Source organism: Mustela nivalis (genome assembly GCF_964662115.1).
Source record: "Mustela nivalis genome assembly, chromosome: 17".
NCBI lineage: Eukaryota > Metazoa > Chordata > Mammalia > Carnivora > Mustelidae > Mustela > Mustela nivalis.
In genome coordinates, this window is record NC_139036.1 from 18,745,038 (window position 1) to 18,760,274 (window position 15,237).

Genomic DNA, 15,237 nt, shown 5'->3' on the forward strand with positions numbered 1-15,237 from the left:
TGGCCGCCGCCGGCGCGCTTCCGTGACGGCGCGGGGGAAGATGGCGGCCCTGGTAAAGGGCTGGAGGTGGGCCACGCGGCCGTTGCTGTGGGTGGTCCAAACCTGGGACCTCGACAGGCGGCGCTGGGTCCGGGCGCTGCGGCGGAGCCCGGTGAGGGTGGTGTTTCCATCCGGACAGGTCGTGGAACGGAAGCCCGGTCCTGGGAAGCAGCCCCAGAGGGCTGCGGCTGAGGCCAGTCCCTACGAGCAGCGACCAAAGCAGCCGCTTCAGGTGTCCCGATCCCAGACGCCCTGCACCTGGGAAGAGTCGGGGCTTCGCTATGATAAGGCTTTACCCGGGGACAGAAGGCTGAGGTGATGTGTTCCTGAGACTTCTTCTGTATTCCCCTTTCTCTTCCCACCTGCCAGCGGGAACTTAACGTTTTTCCTCCCATTGGAAGACTTCTCCCGGTATAACCCTCGGGTTTTTATTATGTTTGGAGGGCAGAATAAGTGTTTTCTTTGGAATTCGTTTATGTTTATGAAGCTTTTTATGTTTCTTAGAACTAGGTGTGTCTCCGTAACAACGATGTTGGTCATTACCTGTCTTTTTGTTTCCACCCACAGCAATGTAATGACAATAGTTAAGTCCAGGCCATTTCGGGAAAAGCAAGGAAAGATCCTGCTGGAAGGCCGCAGGCTGATTGCAGATGCTCTCAAGGCTGGTGCTGTGCCCAAAGTTTTCTTCTTTAGCCGTCTGGAATACATAAAGGAGCTACCCATTGATAAGCTGAAAGGTGTCAGCCTCATTAAGGTGAAATTTGAGGATATCAAGGATTGGTCCGACCTAGTAACACCACAAGGAATAATGGGTCAGTGGTTATACTATGTGTCACTAGAAGTAGAGATCTGGGATTACTTATTCATAATTGACTTAGGGCAACACATTTTATTTGAACCAAATGCAAAATGTTTTCTTAAGACACCCAGAAGAAGGGGCACCTGGGTGGCTCAGATGGTTAAGTCTGCCTGCAGCTCAGGTCATGATCTCCAGGTCCTGGGATCCAGCCCTGCATCAGGCTCCCACTCAGCGAGGAATCTGCTTCTCCCTCTCCCACTCCCCCTGCTCTCTCTCTCAAATGAGTGAATAAAATCTTAAAAAAAAAAAAAAAAAAAAGACACCCACCAAAAATACAGTTCTGAAATCTGTGGATCTTATAGTATTTTCAGTGGAAACTGCAGTCAGTTTTTCTGTCAATTGTATTAATGGTTCTTTTTTTTTTTTTTTAAGATTTTATTTATTTGTCAGAGAGAGAACGCGAGCGAAAGTGAGCACAGGCAGACAGAGTGGAAGGCAGAGTCAGAGGGAGAAGCAGGCTCCCTGCGGAGCAAGGAGCCCGATGTGGGACTCGATCCCAGGACGCTGGGATCATGACCTGAGCCGAAGGCAGCTGCTTAACCAACTGAGCCACCCAGGCGTCCCGTATTAATGGTTCTTTACAGTCTCTAGGAATAACCGCTGTTCCTTAAACATTATAATTTTTTAGGTAATTTTTTCAACTTTTAATGTCCAACTAAAATATATAAGAAAATGTTTACAAAAATATTTAGCCCTCCATTTGCACAAGACTTCTGCCAGTGTGGTGATACCTCTGCAGCGTTGACCCCGTTATTCTAGAAGCTTACTTACGAGGAGTAAGCTGCAAGCTATTAGCCTGCTTGGCCCATTGAACAGGAAACCGTGTCTTTATTTGGTTGACTCTAACAAGATTCTAATAGACTGTGGGGTCTATTAGCACTTGGAAGATATTTTTTTCAAATATGGAAAAACTAAATTCTTTTTTTTTTTTTTTAAGATTTTATTTATTTATTTGACAGAGATCACAAGTAGGCAGAGAGGCAGGCAGAGAGCCTGATGTGGGGCTTGACCCTAGGACCCTGGGATCATGACCTGAGCCAAAGGCAGAGGCTTTAAACCTCTGAGCCACCCAGGCACCCCAAAATTGAATTCTTTATATCTTTTTGACTTTGGAATTATACCTTAGATCTGATAATTGAATGGCAGTAAGTGGAGAATTTTCTCTTGGATAGTAAGGGGCAATTGGGGCAGGGTCTCTCATATCATTGTGCATGTGTTTCCTTGTGGTCAAGTTCAGTGATTAGTTGGGAGAGGATATTCTGGGGACCATCTCTTGTTCTGTAATCCAGCAAGTCATAAGGATCTGTGACCCTGCGCTTAGAACTCTCTCCCAGGGTGGGGATTTGGGACTGCTAGAGTCCTTCATTTACTCTAAGTGTTTGTGCTCTCGTTAGCTACACTTCTAATTCCTTACTTTATGCTACAGTGCAGGTATCACTCATTTTCACTATGCTTGCCACTTCGGGCCTGTGTGCTAACAGTGGCCAGCCCACCCAGGACTTCTGTAACCCTCCTTGTCATGACTGCTTTCATCATTTCATGACTCTGAAAAATAAATGTTATTTAGCTTATTCTTTTTTTTTTTTTTAAGATTTTATTCATTTATTTGACAGACAGAGATCACAAGTAGGCAGTGAAGCAGGCAGAGAGAGTGGAAGGGAAGCAGGCTCCCCGCTGAGCAGAGAGCCCGACGCAGGGCTCGATCCCAGGACCCTGGGATCATGACCCAAGCTGAAAGCAGAGGCTTTAACGCACTGAGCCACCCAGGTGCCCCTATTTAGCTTATTCTTATGTATTATTTATATGGGGGGGGGTTGGGCAAAGGGAGAAAGAGGTAAGACCGCCTGTCAGATTTCCAGCACCTCTCTAAAATCCAGTGATAGAAGCAGGGCCTCTGGTAGAGAGCTCTTATCACTACAGCTGATCAGGTAGAAGTTAAAGAACTCCTGAGGCCCCTGCCCCACTGAATGGACTTAAAGCTGTCTGTGGCTCCTAAGGGCAGGACCTTTAGACAGGTGCCTAATATCATCTTGGTGCTTTCATTGATGGCTTAGGTGTGTTCTTGGTGTAAATAGATTGGACTGGCCTGTGGCGGGGGCGGGGGCGGGGGGGCGGCAGTTTAGGAGCCTCTGATAACATGAGGAGCCCCCACACAGCATATATTGATTGTGTTTGCAAGAGTTTTTCATAGGAAATGTTAGGACATGTGCATAGAGATACAGGGATATTCGCTGCAGGGTTGTTTATAATAGGGGAAAATGGAAAATAAGCTAAATGGCAGTCAGTTGGGGAAGAGCTAAATAAACCTGGGATGTTCATGTTACAAAATAACGTGAAGCAGTTAAAATAAGGTAGCTCCAAATGGATCGATGTGGGAAGTTCTCTAAGACATCTCATGTTAGAGAATTGAATAAGGTTACAGAATAACAGGGTGTGAATCTTTTGTGCAAAAGAAAATAATGCCTCTTTATGGGTAGATGTATATATACATAGGTAGATGCATGAAACATTTTGAAGGGATACAGCCTCTGATCCAAAATAGTTATGGGGGGGTGCCTGGGTGGCTCAGTGGGTTAAGCCTCTGCCTTTGGTCAAAAAAGTTATGGGGGTGAGGGGCACCTGGGTGCTCAGCCGTTAAGGATCTGCCTTCAGCTCAGGTAATGATCCCTGGGTCCTGGGATCAAGCTCCGCATGGGGCTCCCTTTTCAGCGGGGAGCCTGCTTCTCCCTTTCCTACTCCCCCCTGCTTGTGTTCCCTCTCTCACTGTGTCTATGTCAAATAAAATCTTTTTTAAAAAAAAGCAAAACAGGGGCGCCTGGGTGGCTCAGTGGGTTAAAGCCTCTGCCTTTGGGCTCAGGTCATGATCCCAGGGTCTTGGAATCGAGCCCCGCATTGGGCTCTCTGCTCAGCAGGGAGCCTACTTCCCTTCCTCTCTCTGCCTGCCTCTCTGTCAAATAAATACATAAATAAATAAAATCTTTGGGAAAAAAAAAGCAAAACAGTTATAGGGGCTGGGTATCACTGGTAGGACTGTATGTGTGAAATCTTTTTTCTTAAGATTTTATTTATTTTTTTGACAGAGAAAGACCACAAGTAGGCAGAGAGGCAGGCAGAGAGAGAGAGTGGGGGAAGCAGGCTCCCTGCTGAACACAGAGCCTGATGTGGGGCTCGATCCCAGGACCCTGAGACCATGACCTGACCTGAAGGCAGAGGCTTAACCCACTGAGCCACCCAGGTGCCCCTGTATGAATTTTTTTAATCAGAATGTATTCCTGTATTACTCATGTAACTAAATATAGGAAGATGGATAAAGTAATGAAAAGCCAAATAATTTCCTTGGTCACAGCAGACAAGTGAACCACCTGTTTTATTTCCTCAGGGATTTTTGCCAAACCTGACCATGTTAAGATGACATACCCAGAGACTCAGCTTCGCCATTTGCTGCCCTTATTGTTGATTTGTGACAATCTCCGTGACCCTGGGAACCTGGGGACGATTCTGAGATCTGCTGCTGGGGCTGGCTGCAGCAAAGTATTACTCACCAAAGGTAGAGCACTTGTTACTGGGTGGGTCAGGTGGCCATTTGTAAGTGAGCCAGCTCTGTGGGTAGACACTCATGGATTTGAGTCTTGGATCTGCCCCTTATTAGCTCTATGTGTGAGCAATATTCTGAGTGTTGGTTTCCTCCTCTGTAACATGGTAGATAACAGAATCTGGTAAGACTGGTAACATGGTAGATAACAGAACCTGGTAAGACTGTTTGAAGATTGAGATGGCATGCATGTGGGGTTCTCAGCACTTGGCTTGGCACAGCACACACCGAGTACTTGAGGAAATGCGGATGCTCTTTTAAAATTATTTTGCTATATTATTAACTGCTATATTATTAACTTAAAATCAGTCAGGGGAAGAAATAGATGCCAGTTTTAAATTTCAAGTCCTTCCTGTAATGATCTTGAGTTACCAAAATATTGGGTACATGAGACCTTTCTAACTCTTGACCTGCTGAATGCTATAAAAGGAATGATGCAGATGGAGTGTGATTATAAAATTGGGATGCATTTGTCTTAGCCTTGGGATGGGTCAGACACCCCCACACAAGTTAGCCTCATGACATTTCTCTCCTGTCATCAGAAATGGGATGAGTAGGAGGCGCTTGGGTTCCTCAGTCAGTTGGTTAAGCCTTTAACTGCCTTTGGCTCAGGTCATGATCCCTTGGTCCTGGGATCCAGCCCCATGTCAGGCTCCCTGCTCAGCGGGGAGTCTGCTTTCCTTCTTCTACCCTTCCCTCTGCTTGCCCCCCCATCCTGCTCTCTTGCTCTCAAATAAATAAAAACTTTAAAAAAAAAGAAAAGAAATGAGATGAGCGGGCTTGGTTCAAAAGAGACTTACCTAACACCTGGGACCTACCTAAAAACTGCTTCTTACAACTTGTGAGAAGGGTGGGAGGGAGAGGATCATTCATTGTAAACTAGTAATGACACCCACTGCTGAGACTTGCCTCTGTGGTTTCTTTCAACCCTTTGTCCCTGTCCCACGTTGTTGGAATAGGTGGAGTAGATACAGGGACACCAGCATGAAGAGCTCGGTCTGGGGTTCCATCATCAGTACCCTGCCTGCTTAGCCACCCCCAAGAGCCAGTGTGGTTTTGAAAGTGTACCTCTATATTGCAGGTGGGCGGTTTCCACATTGATGGTAGTGGTGTGGAGAGAGGAGGTGGGGAAGGAGCAGGGAACACTTGGTGTGGTGCCCAGGATGGAGGGTATGAGGGCGAGGGAAGAAATCTCTTGTCCCTTCCTCCCCATGGGAAAGGGGTCAGGCTGGATGGCTCTCCTCATAGGTCTCGGCCCCTCCCCTATCCCTCCCTCACCTCCAGCTTCTTGACAGAGAGCCCACCTCCCACCTTTGGGTCCTTGCGGTGTTGGGGGAAGCCCCTTGGTGCAATGTGTGGGCACATTTTAAAATTTGGTTTGCCTACTTAACTCTTTCCTGAAGTTTTTGCGGTAATTTAGAATGTAACTTAGAATGCAGAGAGTTATGCCAATGAGTTCGGGGAGGGTGGGCCCCTGGCCTGCAGTCCTGGGAAAGAGCGCGTGCAAGTGGCTGGGCTTAGCAATTCTTTTTTTTTAAGATTATTATTATTATTTTTTTTAAGTTTTTATTTGACAGCGATCACAAGTAGGCAGAGAGGCAGGCTGGGGTCAGGGGGAGCAGGCTCCCTGCTGAGCAGAGATTCCCGATGCGGGGCTCCATCCCTGGGTCCTGGGATCATGACCTGAGCCGAAGGCAGAGGCTTTAACCCACTGAGCCACCCAGTTTCCCTGGGCTTAGCAATTCTTTAAGAAGACTTCCTTTAGCCTTGTTACTGTGTTGTGAGAGGGCGTGCAGGTGTATGTAAGAGAAGGCTGTTGCCTTGGCTCTCCCTGGATTACTGTAATCGTTCCCATCAATTTTCCCCCTCTCCAGTGGCTTCGCTGCCCTGGTGCAGATTCAACATTGAAGCCAAATGGGTCTTTCTTTCTAACGCATAAATCAGATTCTGTCACTCCTTTGCTTAAAATCCTTCCACCCCATTATGTTGTCTGATAAAACCCCAAATTCCTCAGCTTGGCTACCCACCCTCCTTTAAATTGGTCCTTGCCTGCCTCTTGTCTCATCTCCCACTGCACCCCATCCATTATTGGCCAGATCACCTTCCTTACAGGGTTTGGGCTGTGGCGTTCTCTATCACTCCCCCCGCCTTTCTTTGACAGCTTCCTCCTGTCCTTCCAGATCCAGCTCAGGGTCCTGTTCTGTGGGGTGTTTTTCCTGATTGTTCCACTTTGTACCAGGGTTTTCTGTCACCCTGTTCATGCTGCTTTTATGTCAATCACTGATATTGTAGTCGTGTTCAGATATTGTCCCAACACTATTGCCCACTGTGCCACTTGAGGTTGGGGCTTTAATGCTCTTTGCATCTCCTGTACAGTATCTGGCCCAGGTGGATGGTCCTGTTGAAGGCAGGAAAAAAGTCTGTTTCAGCACTAGCAGGAATGCATCCTGTGGTCCCTTTGCTGGACGTTGCCATAATTAGGGAGGCAGAGGTCCCAGCTCTCAAGAAGGCTACAGTAGGACAATTTTTGCTTTCTTTCCTGACCCAGAATTAATCTGATTTATCCAAAAGTCCCCTTGTCTGGGAGGGTTTGTAATCCTCATTGAATCCTGTCTTTTCTAGGCTGTGTGGATGCCTGGGAGCCCAAAGTGCTACGGGCAGCGATGGGTGCACACTTCCAGGTGCCCATCATCAATAATCTGGACTGGGAAACCTTGCCCAACTACCTGCCCACAAACACCCGGGTCTACGTGGCTGACAACTGTGGCCTTCATGCCCAGGCCCAGCTGTCTAATAAAGCCAGTGACCATGGCTGGGTATGTGAACGACGACTTTCAAGGCTGCACAAGTATGAGGAGGAGGTGGAGGAGGAGGAAGATGATCTAGAACCTGGAGCCGGTAAAGCCTGGCTCCCTGAACTTGAGGTCCAGAGCTATGACTTGGACTGGACAGAGGCACCAGCAGCTGTGGTGATAGGTGGGGAGACCCACGGCTTGAGCCTGGAGTCCCTGCAGTTGGCCGAGAGTACCAGGGGCAAGCGGCTGCTAATCCCCGTTGTGCCTGGTGTGGACAGCCTGAACTCGGCTATGGCTGCGAGCATTCTGCTTTTTGAAGGGAAGAGACAACTGCGTGTGAAGGCAGAACACTCGAGCAGGGACAGGAGTTAACCACTGAGAGGGAACCTGGAAGTCAGTCCTTGATTAAAGGGGGTCCCAGACCCTCCTGCATTGTTAGGAGATAGGCAGAGGCAGTAACTTGTGGCTTCCCAGGCCACATCCAGGAGGCAAGCGGTGGGCAAGGTGCTATTATATTATTACTGGAAAAATAAGAATCTCCACGGGTCTCTGCTTATCCTCAAGAACAACAAGGGTGAGAATTCTTCCTGAGCTATCCCCCTGCTCCCTAACAAAACTTCCTCTTGAGAGAACCCAGAGATCGAGCATGAGTTGTGTCCCAACTGGTGGCAGCGTGGGATTGCTTTGATACATTTGAGGGGAGCGGTTTTTTGGCAGGAACAGTCCCAGGCGACGGCCTGGACTCTGCTATGGGGCCCTACTGTGATCTAGTTGGCCCAGGACCTCATGCAGATGTTCCATGCCTGTGGCCCGCACATTGTTCTTGAGCCCCTCCATGCCCTGTCAGCTTTTAGAAAGTTGGAGAACCCATAGCCTTTGTGCTGTGCTGAGCCCACCAAGACTGGGGCCTGGCCCTCTAGCTTCACAGAGCCGTACTGCCAGGCCCACCAGCAGGCTGAATCTGGGAGGCAGCATGGGGACCTCTACCACTGGAGTCTGTCGACATTTGTTCTCAACACCTTAGAAAAGTACTAAGAAAGCAGAGATCACGAACAGAAGTTCATGCCTTTCCAGCATGAAACCGGTCTCCTGCAGCTTTGTCCTGGATTATTTGTTCCTGCTGATTCTTGTTACAAAATAAAGATCAATGAAAGAGCAACAAACCCTATGCCTTGTTCCAGTAAAAACAAAACTGTAAAAAGAAGTATACCTGTCCTGTAACTCTCAGCCTATTTTGTCACATCAGGTGAAAGAAATTTTCATCCCATTCACTTTGCAGTCAGTGGCTCATATACCGTGACTTGTGAGTTCTTCCTGCATGTTTGTGATCAGTCAGCAGAGCAGAGGGCGTGCTTTCCTTTCTTCAATATGACTACAGGGGAAGCAGGTGGTGGCGGAGTTTTTTGAACGAAGATAGAAAATTGCTCTCTTACATTCTTTTCCATCTGAAGGCCAACATTTGTTTATTTGCCACTTCCCCAGGAAATCAGAATAAAAAATGAGCAGTACATGACAAGCACGGGCTCAGAGATGCTGTGGGATGGTTGGCCCCCGGGCTCCTCGCCTTTGTGCGGAGTGAGCACTGTGGGTGATTTTTGCCACAAGGTGGCAGCCGTGCTTCAAAGCCACTCCCAGCCCTTAAGGAGGGGACGGGTTTCGCGGATTCAAGTTGTTGGAAATGCTGGAGTCGGTCTCTCTCCACAGAGAGCAGGCCTGTGTTCTTGTGTTCAGAGAGGCAGAAGGTGGAGAAACATCCAGCTTCTAGTTCTCAGCAGAATCTGAGGCCTAGGTAGATGGCGGGCCAAACACTAAGGAGGAATCAGAAGTGGGAAGTGGCTGCAGTAAGGAAAAGTGGCCCAACTCCTTCCCTGGAATGGAATGTCTGGGAGGGCAGCTCTGGGCAAATGCTACTGTCCCTGGACACCTGCAACTCCCCTTGGGAACCCTCACCCCGGTTTGGAGCTTCAGGGCAGGGAGAGCTGCAGAGCCCTTTCCCAGCCCCCCAGCCCCACCGGCCAGCTTGCTATGAGAATCCTGTCCTTAAGGCCCAGAGGGTGAGCAGACCTCTGGGGACAGGTTTCCACCAGTTTCACCTGGGACCTCCTACCCCTTGCCCCATGGTTGATAGGAACACCCACTGTATCCTTCCAAGCTGAGCTGCCTTTAGCTCTACTTTGGACATCTTGCCCCTTGAAGGCCCCAGCAGCAGCACCTCACCAGGGGTCCTAGGATTAGTGCTGAAAGCCACCAGCTGTGCTGCAGGGCCCAGATGTCCCTCTCCCCCCACCCCAGTCCTGAGGCCCAACCCCTCACCCCATTCTTCCCCAGGAGCAGATCTGGCTGGCTCACTTAAAACAATTTTAGGAAACACTCACGTAGGCATCTTTAAATTCCAGGAACTTACATTCTGTCTTCCATCAGTGAACACGCAGAGGTAATGAGCTAGAAGCCAAGTGAATGGATGAGCTCTTTATTGCTGTGGACAACTGAAAGTCTGAACAAGGTTGTCCTGTTTTGTCAGTGCGGCTGAGACAGAGCAAGCTGGACCGCCCTGGCTGGACTCAGGAAGCCTCGGCCAAGGCCAACGCTCAGGGGCCAGGCATAACCGGTCTGTTGCAGATGGCACTGGTTCTCTTCCTACTATGTTTGTTGTAGGGAAGCTACCTTCAGCTGAAGCCGCCTGTTTGGAGGGCCCTCCTCAAAGCTGCTGCTACTTTAGAATGCAAGAAGGGAATAAGGGTTGGGGAGGGGACAAGGTTGCAGCAGGCTTCCCTCTCACCTCTGTGATGGGAGGTATGTATGTATGTTGGGGTGGGGGGCGAGGGGTGCATACTGACTGCAGACCAGGAGGCATAGTGGCTCCTGACTCGTTGGGGACTTCCTTCCACATCCTGTGATGCCCAAAGATTTCCTTTTTAGCCTTGGGTCCCAACATCATGCCTCCTACTGAATCCTAGTTCTAGCCTGTGTGGGTGACTGGCTTGTGTGAGGCACGAGCACCCAGGAATCTGGACTTGGGGCTGCCTGCCTCCTTTGGGCTATATACTGGCCGACAGGCTTCCATGAGTTGGTACGTTTAACAGAAGTCCAACAGTCCTTCAGAACAAGTCCTACCCAACTACAACCACACACTTCCTGGCTTGGGAAGTATTCCAAACCCCCAAGGGGCTGGAACACATCGTACCTTAAACAAAGCAGATTTTCTTCATGCTTTCTCATTTGAGGCATACCCAGGATATTCTAATGTCATAGTTCCCCTACTAGATGGAAAAATCCCAGCCATAAAGTAGACCCAACATAAAATTGTCCTGCAAACCGCCCTCTGCTTCCCAGAAAATATATCCTTTGCACCATTTATTAACATTAAACAATCAAGAATGAAGCTAATAGGCAACGGCCATTTGTCAACAAAGAATTCTCCCTTGGGCGACCTGCTTGGATGTAAGCCATGGAGTCAGCAAAGAGGGAGCCTGGGTGCCTGGGTGGCTCAGTGGGTTAAGCCTCTGCCTTTGGCTCAGGTCATGATCTCAGGGCCCTGGGATCAAGCCCCACATTGGGCTCTCTGCTCAGGGAGCCTGCTCCCTTCCTTCTCTCTGCCTGCCTCTCTACTTGTGATCTCTGTCAAATAAATAAAATCTTTAAAAAAAAAAAAAGGGGGGGGTGGTTCAGGGAAGTTGTAAGATCCCAAGCTCTGGGCCTCGGGGTCAGTCTTTGGGGTCAGTCCTCTGTTCACACGGCACCACCGAAAGGAGCCACAGAGGGCCACTGTGGAAGCTCCCCACCATCCACATGAGGCCATGTTCTAGTCCTATGGGGCAAGCACTGGCCTCCCCAGCCTGGCCCAGGGAGATGGCTTACAATCAGGATGTGTCTGCACCTGTGCCTGTGTGCTGGGGGCTGGGCCAGGTGCCTGCTCAGATCCCTCCCGGAGCTACGAGCCAAGTCTACACACAAGTGCAGGTTTGTGCACATGCACGCGCGTGCGCACACACAAACACTTGGTATTCTCCCTAAGCTGACACCGGTCTGGGTCCTGCTGATCTGATCTTGGACCATGGTTCCGTCTCTAGATCACTGCAGAGTTCCATTTGCTACCCCAGAACAAGGCAGCAGGAGGAGAGAACAGCTTTTTTGTGTCTTTAATTAGGCAAGAGGCAAAAACAAAGTCTGGCTGAAAATTTACCACTTGAATCTTGGCTGATGCCAAAGACAGTACCAGCTCCCTGTGCTTGGGTAAGCGAGAGCCACTGCATTTGAGGATATGCTGGGCGATGGTGGGTGGGTCGGGGTTGGGGTTGAGGGGGAAGCAGGCAGCCACCTCACTCCTAGAAAGGAAGCTTCAGTTGCGCCCTGGCATTTAGCGCTGCCCACTGTATGTACCAATTCCAAACACACTCCCTTTCTCTTAACCGGATCTTTATTGTTGGGGACAGGTTAAAAAAAAAAAAAAAGTCTCATCTCTGTTGTGAAAACGGGTAGAACAGGTCATTGTGGCGAGCACAAGATCTGGAACCCCAGGGTGGCATCTTCCCCTCCCACCTTCCTGCCTCCAGACACGGTTTCCCTCGTTTCCCTCGCTGCTGACCGAAGCCCTTGAATAGATCACAGCTGGGGTTTTAACCTGCTTCCAATTAGTGACAAGAATTAAGGTACCTTGGAGCTGCTTAGTGGGACTTGGGAAGCCACCCACATCGTCTGCATCAAGAACCTTGAGGATCTCTGGCACTAATGAGACGGGGGTTTGCTGGCATCGGGGAAGCAGTCTCCCCCAGCGTTTGCCCTCAGGGCCGCCATATATACTCAGAACTTTCTTGTTGTAAACCTTCTCACTGATCTCAACCCACATGCCGCTCTAAAAGGGGAAGTCTGGTGACAAGGATCCAGTGGCCCTTAAGGGGCAGTAGTTCAGTCAGCCCTGTAAGGCCCTAGAAGAATCACAGATGACCTAATTTGTCTGCTGCAGGGACTTACAGGGACCCGTCACGGGACTGGGTTCCTTCTGCACCAGAAGAAAAGAGACTTCTCTTCCCGGGCTATCATGATACAGGACACAGGCGGAAGTCCAAGGAACTCCATCTTCCAAGTGAGGGGAGTTCACCTTGTCCTTGCATCCGCCACACTCCCAGAGGAGAGTTCCCAGAGAAGTCCCTAGCCCAGGCTAGAGCTAGGGTTGCCCATTCACAGGGAGAGCTGCGTGGGGTTCCCTGTTTCAGCAACTGGCCTCGGGCTTCAGAGCATGTGCTCCCCTGTGGGGAGGGAATGAGCACCAGTGTCCACAAGGAGGCCCGTGATCAGGGAATCCACCCTCTGCCAGCACCAAGCAGACCCAGGAGAGATGGCAGCCAGAGCTCCAGCAGGGATCTGCCTGTGGTCCGCTAAGCCAAAGGAGCTCCTCGGCCTTAGATGACCAGTTCTTGACAATTCTGAAACACCGCTACTAAAGCCTCCAAAGAAAGTCAAGAGGATCTTGTATGTCCCCCCGCCCCTCCCCAGAGCCCAGCACCACGAGCAAAAAGATTTTTGTTACTAAGCACAGGAAGGGCCAAGTTGTTGATAATGTCCAGAGATGCCTGCTTTATTTCTCGCTAGGCGAAGCATTTCAGGCTTGTGACAAGTGACCGATTACCAGCTAACTCCGAACCTCCAAACTACGAATCAACAATCAAGTCAGCAAGGAGCAGTGCTGTCAACAGCTGACGGGGGCCTGGGGGACAAGTGGAGCCAAGGGTAAGGCCTGTGATCGCATGAAAGACCCTAACGCCTGGTTAAGAGAGGGCCAAACTCTGTGAATCCCTAGGCGAAGCCCTCCACCCCAAGTGCCAAGGACATAGCTGTTAACTTCCTTCTGTGGGAGCCAAGCTACCTGAGCCTAGCCGCGTGCATCCAAGGCCCACTTTTAGTGGACATGTCCTCTGCTCCCCCTGCCAACCTAGGACACAGCTCTTTGTGCAGGTTCTTAGGAAAAAAAGCTAGGCTTCTGGTAATTTCTTGTCTCTTTTTAGTTCTGCTTTGAAAAGAAAAGAGGGATGACAGGTAACCAAAGGGGACACAGGTACCTCGGCAGAGCTGCAGCGGCCCCAGGTCCAGAGCTGGGCCGAGTCAGAGGTCTGTGCCGGCGAGGCGGGGCTCCTCTAAGGACACAGGGCTGGGTGCCTCCCGGGAAGCTGTCCAAGAGGGGGGAGTTTATGAACAAAACTCCAAGACCATAGAGGCTGTCCATATGAGAAGGCAGAAACTTGGAGAGGTAAGATCCAGGAAGAAAGATGTAAGGAAAAAATGAGAGGCTCCTTCTTATCACGGTAGGAGCTCAGAGGAAGCCACCACTACATGAATCACTACCAGAGCTATGCTTTTTCTCCCCGAGAAAGAACACGAGCTTCCTTTGAGATCTTGAGATCCCCTGGCCCAAGAACCGGCTGCCAAGCTGGTGTTTTCCCCTCACACCAAGAGAGAAGAAGTCACTTAGGAGAAAGGAGGTTGTTGTCAGCAGCTCCCTTTCCCTCACTGAGCTGTGCTGGGCCCTGCGCAAGCATGCGGACACCAGGGGTGGGACCAGAGCTCCAGTGTGCTGTCCCGCCATGTTCGTTCGGCACAAGACCACCCTGCAAATACTTTGCCGAGAGCTAGTGACTGGGAGCAGGCTGCAGTCCTGGTTCTGGCCGGGTTCTGCCAGCCCTGTGGATCCCAAGCAGAGTCTCCAGACACGGTGGGGTTCTTCTGCTGTGGAGAGGAGGTGCACCTTGGGGTGCTGAGTTAATGCAGAAAACAAGGCACCACAGAGAGGTTGGACACTTGGGTTGTGTGATTCGGGACACGCTGGAAAAGTCCAAGGGTGGAGGGAAGGAGAGGGAGAAGGAAGAGGAGAAGACTGAGTTTTTAAATAACATCTCCTGAGGCTGGAGCCCCCTTAGATGGGCTCTGGTTTGAGCTTTTCTGCTAGGAAGTCATTCACAAAGGCCTCCACAATGGCGGGGGTGATCTCTTCCACGTCCATCACGTACTTGGCCCGGGCCGACATGTCCAGAATGGTGAGCAAAGGGGCGGCCTCGGGCAGGTTGGTGTAATCACGCAGGGAGTCAGTCATGTCATCCTGGAAGTTACCAGAGGGAGAGAAAACCAGTCAGTCTTCGAGAAAGAGGGCATCCCCCCCCGATGGCATCCCCTCCAGTGTCCTGAAGAGTGGGTGGCCCCTGGGAAAGATGGGCTCTCAGAGACCAGGGAGCAGCGGACTCGACCCTGCCTTGGAGAATACTCTACATCTCACCAGACCACCAGACAAGTCCTCTTTTTTCATTAGCAGAGAAGCAACCTCTGCTTGCTAAAAACGTGTTGTCCTTTAATGACTTCTTTTTGCCATTATCTCTTCAATTATCTGCAGCCCCACTCTGGGTATCTGAGGCCAATCTGGACTCCCAACTCTGGAATGATGTGAACAGAAATGGCTCACTGTCCCCATCCCACCCCTGAGGTTTAGGGGGCAGGAGCTGCAGAGCCAGTTCAGAAGACAGGGTTCGTGAAGCTTATATGGGTGCCTGTACTGACCATACATTCCCACGGACTGGCCTGTCCGGGTGAATTTCCCTTACTAAGTATAAAAGCAAACCCAGAACCCCGAAGACTAGTAGAAGAATTTGTAAGGGAGCAAACATCTCAGACCACCTCTCATTTGGTAGAGAGCAGGAAACGGACTCCACCCTCCCACCCCAAGGCCATCTCCCTATAAGACAGCACACACAGCCTTCTGAAGTGGAGGAAGGCCCAGGTCCCTCTGCACAGGAAGGGCTCGGGGTACTCCTGGCCTTAAATGCTGGCGAGCAGGAGGCACAAAATTTACCAGTCATTGGTTTCTCAGACAAAAACCATTCCTTTTTCAAAGGGCAGATCTTTAGGAAGATGATTAGAAATGGCACACACTTCCAGCAACGCCCGGTGATTCAGCATCTCTGTTCCTG

At 50.1% G+C, this 15,237-nt stretch overlaps 2 protein-coding genes and 1 long non-coding RNA gene across 5 annotated transcripts in view; 1 reads left to right on the plus strand and 2 right to left on the minus strand.

Moving 5' to 3' along the window:
* On the plus strand, window positions 1-8,448 carry MRM3 (mitochondrial rRNA methyltransferase 3). Of its 3 annotated transcripts, none has more exons than XM_082707166.1 (4): window positions 1-66; window positions 607-851; window positions 4,278-4,445; window positions 7,113-8,448. In XM_082707166.1, the coding sequence occupies exons 1-4, from the start codon at window positions 41-43 to the stop codon at window positions 7,655-7,657; spliced, it is 984 nt and encodes a 327-aa protein (XP_082563292.1). In that variant the 5' UTR covers window positions 1-40; the 3' UTR covers window positions 7,658-8,448. The 3 variants fall into 3 exon arrangements, with proteins under 3 accessions (XP_082563292.1, XP_082563291.1, XP_082563293.1); XM_082707165.1 differs by having other exon boundaries at window positions 6-354; XM_082707167.1 differs by lacking the exon at window positions 1-66 and adding an exon at window positions 72-354 and having other exon boundaries at window positions 607-793.
* Window positions 8,449-9,744: 1,296 nt separating this feature from the next.
* The window catches only part of LOC309851678, a 355,127-nt gene continuing 349,634 nt past the window's right edge, over window positions 9,745-15,237 (minus strand). Inside the window, exon 2 of the long non-coding RNA XR_014304857.1 lies at window positions 9,745-10,755. This is a non-coding gene — a long non-coding RNA (uncharacterized lncRNA). The remainder of the gene's footprint in view (window positions 10,756-15,237) is intronic.
* Window positions 11,685-15,237, minus strand: part of NXN (nucleoredoxin) — a 151,834-nt gene continuing 148,281 nt past the window's right edge. Inside the window, exon 8 of the mRNA XM_082707162.1 lies at window positions 11,685-14,375. Coding sequence (XP_082563288.1) covers window positions 14,193-14,375 — 183 coding nt within the window. The 3' untranslated portion in view covers window positions 11,685-14,192. The remainder of the gene's footprint in view (window positions 14,376-15,237) is intronic.